General features: G+C 38.2%; 1 protein-coding gene across 1 annotated transcript; it reads right to left on the reverse strand.

Annotated features, from left to right (window-relative positions):
* Nucleotides 1-3,574: 3,574 nt before the first annotated feature.
* On the reverse strand, nt 3,575-9,207 carry LOC103779840 (progesterone-induced-blocking factor 1-like). Its single transcript, XM_008947484.1, has 4 exons — nt 8,956-9,207; nt 7,979-8,079; nt 6,011-6,213; nt 3,575-3,600 (listed from the first exon to the last, which is right to left on the reverse strand). The coding sequence occupies exons 1-4, from the start codon at nt 9,205-9,207 to the stop codon at nt 3,575-3,577; spliced, it is 582 nt and encodes a 193-aa protein (XP_008945732.1).
* Nucleotides 9,208-10,106: the final 899 nt, after the last annotated feature.

Raw genomic sequence — 10,106 nt, forward strand, 5'->3', positions numbered from 1 at the left:
CTTCTGACGGACTCGACCCTGCTGAATTAACAATGAGAAAAGCCTTGTAAAAAGATTAAAAACATATATATTTTTTTAAAAAATAGGTAACGTACTCCTTTCTCTTTCCTGACTCCAAGCATAGACAGTCTCAGCCAAGTAACTCACCTCTATAAAACTTTTCCAGAAATTTCTACCAAACAAGAAAAAAAAAATACTAGAAAACACAAGAGTAAAACCACAAAGTCAGTAGCAAAAAAAAAAAATCAAAAAGACAAAACAAAAAAGAAAGCTTTTTTCATATACACCCACACACACGTTCACAGAGGTTATTACTCCCAGATAACTTGATACCTTACAATGTTTGTTTTGGGGGATGAAAAGAATAGATAATTAAGCTAACCCTTCATGCAAAAGCTACTCATACTCCCCCCCCCATCATTAATGCTTTGTTTGATACATGATTAAAGAAGAAATACAAACAAGAAAGCACAGATAAAGTAAGCATTCAAGAGCAAACTGTACTACACTTCCCTGCAGAAGGAATACAGGTCTCTCTTTTGCAGGCTGCAAACAGCAGAAGACAAAAAAAAGTTCCAGGTATATTCCATTTAATTGACAGCATATAATTGTCAAAGTACACAGAAGCCATGCAATGTAAACACAGGTGTAATTTGCTTTATACAATAAAGCAAGTGTACAACATGACTAGAAGATTAGCAGTAAGGCAGAAAAGTAAATTTTTTTTTTTAAAAGTGCTGGGTTTTTTTAGGTTTTGTTTTCAAGGTTTTCCAAATGCTGTGCTTCTTGAAAGTTGCACTTGTTTGAAACTGTTGTACTTAAGAGAGCTCCACTATTCATCCTTACCTTTAGATAGAAACAAACTAAAATAGGACATATGCTCTACATTTAAAGTCACATTTTATTGAGAAGAATGCAAGCTTTCCCAAAATACAGTTGCTTTTTTTAACAGGATAACCAAAGACTCTGTTATGTCTAAGCTTATGTATAAATTGAACAAAATTAAGGATGATTTTTAGACCTACAATTCAATTAAACCCAAAGTAAAGTATGGTAATTTTTTGTTCACGGTCTGAAAATTTCAAATGACAAATTGCATCATTAGATGCTACACTTAAATACATAAATTGTCTTTCTATTCTGGGAAGTGAACTGCATATTATTGCCTTATTTTACAGTTTAATTACTTTTATTTCTTGCAGTTTTCTAGTCCTTCAATATTTAATCATGACCATCTGTGAAATCACATTGCTTCTAATGGGTTTGCATGAAATCAAACAGCAAAGTTTGTTTTGTGGGTTTGTTCTAACTTCTGAGCTATAACAGGCTTCAATTACTTCCTTAGGACAAAAAAAAAAAAAAACCAAACATATAGAAAAGTACATGAAAAGCAGTGAGTAAGTTCAGTTTCAATTACTTAACTTCAGCTTTCACTGACCACAACATTCCCCTACCTGGATTCTTTAAGAACTTGTCTGATTACATCTGAAACCAAGCAACTGAATTTCAATCAAATTCTCTTTTTTAAAAAAAAAAAAAAATTGATGAAAATTTTTTTTTTAAATTAAAAAAATAACCTTGATTGTCACTAACTGGTAACCACTTAAAGTATTGTGGTTTCTTTTTAAACCACTCCTAGCTTCTCCCTTAAGTTCTTGTATTTTTACTGCAATTTCCCTTATGCCATCGTTCCACTTTTACTACCCAAACCACAACAACATTCAAACACATTAGCTAGTATCAAACCAAGATGACATAGGATACAGGTATCATGGATAAACGTATCTGTACAGACCTCCCAAGGGGGGGATATCACTCCATGGTAATTAGAAGGTGCAAGTGAATACAGTAGATGAGGAGAAGGTTGTAGCAGTTCAACCATTATTGTTATTTAGCTTGCTTGATGGTAAATAAACACTCATGTAACTCAGCAGTCAAAGCACACATTGCCTCTTGCCAAGTAAGTATAGCAGAACTAAAAATTACTGTAATAAGATTTCAGAAACAACTCTTTATCTTAAAAATTACAAATTTATATAGATGTGCTGTAAGAAGTTACCACTTCCTAGGCAATTTTAAGAAGCCCTTAGCACAAGCCTACCACTTTTTATGGAAAACTAGAGTTAATGTACAATCAGGAGGGTGCAGAGAATGAGAAAGTTGGCATCTGTTAAATGAAGTTACATGAAAGTAGCTGCATCAGTTAACTGCCTTTCTTAAAGAGCAACTGATCTGTAGTCATCAAAATGGTGACACTGAAAGACATGGCAATAAAACAGGATCAAACAGCATTCACAGATATCATATTTAAACAACTTGGTGAAGGAACTTTACAAGAAAGCACGCAAGCAGCAAACTGTACTAAAACTCTGTGATTCAGCTGCCCAGCACCAGTTCAAACAGCCTAATGCTTTCAAGTTTTGCATATATTATATCAAAATATCATTCTTACAAACTAGAGTTAAAAAAACACTTGAATTTTTTACATAAGTTCAAAATAAAAAAGCAGGATTTAAAGAGAAAGATGTTTAAAACATCGTTTTTCATTTGCCATCATCATTAGCATTTTAAATTGCCTAGTCTTTGCTCTAACATGTTACCATTGCACCCCTTTGTGGAAGAACAGTGAAAAACATCTCTCATTTGTTTTAATTCTAGTATCTTAAGCTTGCATATCTCTATTATACAAAACCTGTATTCAAGCACCTCCTGCTGTTTGCCCAGTATACCAGGTTTCAAAGTGTAACCATTATATATACATTTACTTCTAGCCTGAAAAGTTGTAAGGCAGTATTTTATGATTGAGAAATAGAAAAAAAAGTCTGGAAATTTCTCACTCAAGTTTTCTCTCAGCAGAACTCACTCTTGACAAGGAGAATTTTATGCTAATGTCAATAGACTATACTATTAGTCCATGCATTGATCAGAGATTTCATCTGCCTGAGAAACACACAAATCCTCCTTAGGTAAGTAAAGCAGAAAACAACATCAGGAAAGTTAATTCTTCCCTTCAACATCCCTTTCCTAGCCTTCAGAAACCAAACAGATACATAGACAGCATGTGCAAAACAGTTCTGTGGCCTCCCAGATCCTGTATCAGCTAACTCAAAGTAAAGAGAAACAACCATTGAAATCATACTCTCAGGTTCACAACGATCCTGTTGGCAAAAGAAGTTGAGAGAAGCAGGAGAAAAACAGTGTCTTACTAAAATATATCTTTCAGAATGTCTTCTCCAGAAGAAAAAAAAAAAAGAATTTGGCCAAAAAAAGGACTTCTCAAAAAAGTGACATGTACAGCAGAAAGGGTCTTCATTGACCACTTAAGCAGTGACTGGAGTTTGAACCAGACAAAAGCAGCATTTACTGGTTGAATGCAAGAGTAAAAGAAAAGTAGGTTAGGGGGTAGAAGGTGGCTGTTACTTACCTGTCCAACTCTGTCACTTTTTTTAGTGCCCCTCTCGACTCACGAATACAGCCTAAGCACTCTAATTGTGCTGTGACAGCTTCACTGACAGCAGCTGGCAAGGTTACGAACTCCTGGTGTCTGTCCTGTCTGGCTACACAGTCTTTTGTACTATCTGTCAATCAGCTCGTGAAATTCTGGAACTTCCTGCACTGCAATTTCAAGCAAGCTGACATGGATTTCAGTTTGTGTTAAAAATCTGCTTTTTTGACCATGGTGGTACAGGAATCCACAAGAAACCCTCAAAAACTCCTACAGAGGGCAGTAGGTACAGCAGATAGCCAGGGGGTAATAATCAAATCAGCCCCAATCTCAGTGCTCTTGTCTTATCACTTGGAGACTTAAAATTTTCCTAGTACTGTTAAAAATCCAAGTTTCTGAACTTTTACAAAGATGTTCCCAAGAACATCCTTTAGATAAGAATGACAAGGTTACTTCTCTGTATATACCTAGAGCACAGAGTACGATGACTTTCATCCATCAAAGGGAACTCATTCACACAGCATTTAGACCTTAACTCATGCACTAAACTTTTAAACTTTATATTAGTTACATTATTACTTTATTATTATTATTTACATTAGTTACAATTAGTTAATTATTACTTAATAATTAGCTCTATAGATAAGTACAATAGTAATATTTTGGTCAATTAAGGTTTACATGTCTAAATCCTCTTCATTCTCAGAAGTGAGCCAGGATGCTCTGGACACATCCCACTGTTTATGAAGGTGTTGTCTTTATTGCAAGCAGACTACCCCCTTGCCTCTCCATCTACCTATAAGCCATAATTAACAAACTTCTGAAATCAAGAAATGGGTCTGGAAGGACACTTTAAGGCACACTTTATCTCCTGTGTTTACTCAGATAGGAAAGGGTCAGATGAAAAGCATGAGGGAAAGGTAAGAGAAGTCTGCAAGAGCCATCTCAACTTCTGGTTCTGGAAGCCCAAGTTTCAAATTCCTATTTTCAGCCTGCTGTATTTTGTATCACCCATGTGTGCCCACTACTTGGTTGTAACAGCCCCCCTGCTTTATCTTCTCAAGATACATCATCAGTTCTACTCTCTTTTAAAACATCAGAATCTGGGATTAAAAGGTTCCACTCTCCTGGAATCCAGTCATAGCAGACTGATCCAAAAGCACATGTGCCTCTGAAGGCCCTCAATTTCTAACTGGGGAAGAATCAGAATCCTAAGAGAATAGACTGGCTTCTACTATATGCACACCCCTTTAGTTCTAAAAATAACAGCAATTTACAGCCTGTGGTGGGTTGACCTTGACCAGCAGCCAAGCACCCATATGGCTGCTCACTCACTTGATGCCTCCAGTGGGACCAGGACAGAGGAAAGTGTAGAAAGTGAAACAAGAAAACTCCTGTGTCAAGTTTTCTCAACAGTTTAATTAGTGAAGGAAAAAGCAAAGTGGTATTAAAAAAAAAAAAGTGTCACACAAAGACCGTGATCCACCATCTTGCACAAGCAGACTGACGTCCAGCCGGTCTCTGAGCAATAACCACCTTGGAAGAACCCCCCACCTCCTCTTTCTTCCTCTACCTCCAGTTTATATTGCTGGTGTCATGAACCGGTATTGGCACTGGTTTGTGACAGCTGGGTATGTGAAATGCTGGGGTCTGAACCCTGAGCCCCCAAATTAAGGTTGACATATGGGTGATTCCCCCAGCCCTTCATACAGAGGTGGTGAGTTTGCCTTATAGCTTCCCCCCAGGGTGCGGCCGGCCCTGCAGGGAGAGCCAGAAGGGAAATGAGCCCCAGGGGTCCCGCACTGAGTTGACAAAGGTCAGGTGTCTGCTTGGGGATAAAAGCTGGGACCACTTGCATGAAGGGAGGTGTGTCTGTCTGTGAAGTGGATGTACTTCACAGAGCTTCCTGGCTGAGGAAGGACCTCCTGACTCTCCCTGGAGCTGGCCGCAGTCAGCTCGGACCTTTGTAAACATGGGCTAGGAGGGTGAGAGCTGCCATGTGGCCAACTTTGTCTTATAAGTTTAACTTCCTGATCTGTCTGTTTCCCATTCCATCTATGGGAAACCTTGGCTCTTTATTTGTTCCACCTATTGTCAGTTGGGTGATGTTTTTGTTGGGATCGTTGGGGGTAATGTCAGTTGTATGTCAGCTAATTGACTTGTTTGTACCCCCCAGCGATCGTTCATGGCATGTCCTTTTTGCATTCAATACAGTCCACTTATTGGTTCATCTTCCTGCTGGCCGTGTCATTTCTGTTAGGCCTAGTCATTGGCAAAATAGTATGAAATCAGATAGTATAGAATATTCCTTTGGCCAATTTGGGGCATCTGTCCAGCTATGTCCCCTTCTTGCTGGGGATGAAGGGAGGCAGAATGGGGAAAGGAGAAAGCCCTGATGCTGTCCAAGCACTGTCCAGCAACAGCCAAAACCCAGGTGTGTTACCAACCCTGTTTTAGCCACAAATCCAGAGCACAGCAAGATTCAGGCTGCTAAGAAAAAAGTTAACCCCATCTCAGCCAGACCCAGGATACAGCTATGTTTTAAACAAATACAAACCCCAATACTCACAGAAACGTATTCAGGGATAGAAAGCTGGTCTTCAGGAAGAGACTTCAGCTTCTCATAGCAATCGTCTGTTAATTCCAAGTCTCGCAAGCTACGGCGGATATCTCCAGCCCTCTCCCTTAACTGGTGGTTCATTTCCTCCAGTTCCTTCTGTCTCAATAAAACAGTTTCCATTTCTTGTTTCATTAGAGCCTGGTGTTTCCTTCAAGATCGATTTGAAAACAGAAAACATTAAGTAGTGAGTAAGATAAGTGACAAACCTTCACAATACCCTGGCAAGGGAGCGATTTATGCTCATTTTGCAGATGGGAAAATATACAGAGATATCACTTAATTAGCACAAGAGTGTATACCACCATGGCTATACAATTGTACCAGACACGATATATACAAAAAGCCAGAAACTTTCATAGTCATTGACAATACAAAACTGAATCTGACAAGCGTGGAGATTGAATTTATAAATTAGTCTTAATTTACCAATTAAAAGATGAAAAACCAGAATATATTTCCACACAAAACACAAGGAATGAGTAAATCACCAAATAAAGTAATAGTACCGTCAACCTGTCTCTTACCAAGTTTTAGCACATGCATGCTCATGGCCTACTCCACATACAACCCTTCATTTTCTACCCAAGGTAACATACAAAGTTGAGGTCCCTTTAAGAAAATCCTACAAGCATCACTACACTTAAACAAGCAACTTTACTTCAAGCCTTAAAACACTATCTTTGCTATCATTACCAGTGCCTAGGTATTATATGCCAAGAGAAACTGCACATCACTTCAAGATGTTCCAAAGTATTTTATTCAAATCAAAGGTGACTAATGTACTTTTTTTGGAAGCTTTAGCTGTAACTCTTGAAAATATATTCAAATGTCATCATTCTTCAAAGTGCAATAATTCCTACATTACTTAAAAAGTAATACTAAAAATACTAGCTAGTACTACAAGGTGATGTCTGCCCCACTGGTTTCAAAAAGGTAAAAGAAAGTCCCAGGCCAGCCAAGTAGCCACACAACAACATATTCGCACACAGTGTTACAACTCTGTTAAATGAGGATGAAAAGTGAGGTAACAGGAAAACCAATGAAAAGACTGGGGAAAGGAAAGTAATTTAACTCCTTTTTGCCCATTAATAATGATGGGTACATCAGTACTTTCTCACTGAGCGTTTCTCAGATAACTCAAGTATAGCCAACGTAAAAATTTTCTACTCCAGTGCAAATAAGCACACAGAATTAAGACATTTTTGCAACAGTCAACTGCTCTTAGTCGAAAGACTTCTCTGTAACTAGCCCCAGCTCTGACTTTACATCTCCTAAATCTGTTCTAAGTTTACTACAGAATATGAGTTGGAATTAGTCACGTTCCGTAAGCTGGTGCATTGTTTACTGTCCTTGAGACTATTTATTAAATAATGCCCTTGCTTCACAGGTGTCAAAATATTCAATGGAAAAAGTAATTTGGATAAGCCCACTAGTCAGTCTATTTTCAGCTATAGGTTAACTTGAAGTATTTCAGAAAAGATGAAAAGCTTCTAGATCATCAACTGAAAGCATTTCTGATAATAAGCAATCCTATTTTTATCCCCTTACCTTTCCCAAGTCATCTAGGCTGCAGAGTTATTAAAAATTCAGTTTAAATTGACAGAAAGTCTGACCCCTCTCCCTACTCCTTTTGCTCTTTATTGGTTTCAAGAAGTTTCTCACCCCCAGTTCCTATTAAGTTTTGGATTCAGGTAACAATAAAAACAAACCCACAAATTTCAGCCAGTGAGAATTGAATTAAAATTTACTTATATGTAAACTGAATACGTAAATGCCATTTTTAGAAAGAAAATACCAATATAACCTGCAAAAAGAAATCCCATTCCTGCAACTTGTAATGATCGTTTTCCATTAACTGTGCATTAATTCATAAGTTATTAAAAAATAATTTCTTAACTTTACTTCCATCATACCTAGCTTCATCTTGTTGTAATGCCAGCTGACTATCCAGCCGTAAAGACAACAGCTGCTTCTGATGGGTTGCATCATTAAGCTTCTCTTCCAGCTCTTCAATCTAAACACAAAGAATGTATAGATAAAATGAGGAAATTACCTTGGTAATTAAAAAAAAAAAATTACAAAAATAACAACTTGAAAGAAAAACAGAGAGCTCAAAGCCCTGGGAAGTGCAATAATGACTAATAAGACCTCTAAATATGCTAATGCTTCCTAAGATATTATATGGATTTTGCCCTAATGAACTAAAAAAAGACTTAGCTCTAAAATTAATCTTTCTCAAGCAAAGAGCTGTTTGTTCAGCTAATTTCAAACTGGGCTAAAACTCAGAGCAGCACACCAGCGAAAGCTACATTTAGTATATACACTTAAGTTGTAAACGTGGGCAGCACACAAACCTGACAAAGTCTCCCCTCGTTTCATGCATCTTAGTGGAAACCACACACAACAAAATCGCCTACTATTAGCATGCTGGTATTTTCTAGCCACAGCTTCTTTAATAAACTTTTCAACAGATTCAGATTACTTTTTCCAGTATTCCACAAATTCAGGTTAAAATCCCTATCAAGCTCCTTACATCAGTGACAATATTGCTCTCCCTTTCTGAAAGGAAGCAGGTCTTTTTCCTTTGGTTTTAGAAAAAGGAAAAACTAACTAAATCCCATCTGCGTCATTTGCAAGTATTATGGTTTGGCCATGTCAGCTAAGTTTTCCATATCTTTGTTTCCTCCTTTTCTCATTAATAAAACAAACCAAACATACCAAAAAAAAAAAAAAAAAAAACCAAACAAAAAAACCAACCCCAAACCAATTAAGCAAGCTTCCAGCATGCAGCTTACAGAAATTCTTTCCAGAAGTTTCTACCATACTATAAAAGCTCCAAAAACATGATAGAAAAAAAGGTATTCTACAGTGAAAGGAACAACATTCTTACCTTGGTCAAATATTCTACTTTCAAGTTGCTAATCAACAAGTTTTTTTGGGATAATTCTATTTTAAGCCGCTGAAGATTATGGAGCAACTCTTTCCGTTCAATCATCTCCTTAGTGATTTTAACAGTCCCTTCTCTCTCTTCAGAGGAAGAAACCTCATCGGTTGGGATTGTGGTTTCTAAGCTAAGATCTTCTGACTCCAAGGAGCTAGAAATGTTTACTTTCCTGATTTCCTTCAAGCTTTTATGTGACATTTTCCTCCACTAGTTGCAAAGCTTTATGCAGTAATACTTCGAGATGAGCACCTTGAAGAATCAACTGCAAGAATCAAAACAACAAAGTGAAAAGTATAATGAAAAATTAACCAGTTAAGACCACTAGCAATATCTCTCAGCAATACATGAATGTATTTTTTGCTCACCCAAAAAAAAAAACATTTTAAGAAGCTCTGAAGATGGCAGTTGCCTGAGGACTCTCTTCTTAAATAATTATTAACAATGGGTTTGACTGCAACAGGCTAAATACTTGTTTAAATCAAGTTTACTACTAATATGTTGCAGCTAAATCAAGATGTGCACCTGCCATTCACACTGTCAGAAGAGCACACAGCAAGAACTCCCAAGACCCGTGAGGAATAGTGTCAAAGAACACTGATATGTAAGGGGTATAACAAGACTTGCTGGAGAAAACGGTAAAGGAAGCGGCTCCACAATCCTTACGTGACTAATTTGACTTAACAGTCACACATGCTTTTACAGCGACTTGGTAGAGACCAGAGCTTTTATCTCGGAGATGCACACACGAATGCTCGCTGTTCAAAGCCCTAAAATGGCATCATAGAATCGTTTAGCTTGGAAAAGACCTTCAAGGTCATCGAGTCCAAACACCAACATAGCACAGCCAAGACCACCACTAAACCACGTCCCTAAGCGCCACGTCTATTCATCTTTGAAATGCCCCCAGGGACGGCGCTTCAACCGCTTCCCCGGGCAGCCCGTTCCAGTGTCGGGCAGCCCGTTCCAGTGCCCGGCAGCCCTTCCGGCGTTTCCCACCGAAACCTCCCCTGGCGGGACCTGAGGCCGTCTCCTCTGGCCCTATCGCTCCTGACTCGTGAGGAGACGAGCGAGGCGCTGCCCGCGGAGCCGAGGCCAGC

This window comes from Merops nubicus, unplaced genomic scaffold (genome assembly GCF_000691845.1).
Source record: "Merops nubicus isolate BGI_N331 unplaced genomic scaffold, ASM69184v1 scaffold44519, whole genome shotgun sequence".
Taxonomy (NCBI): Eukaryota; Metazoa; Chordata; class Aves; order Coraciiformes; family Meropidae; genus Merops; species Merops nubicus.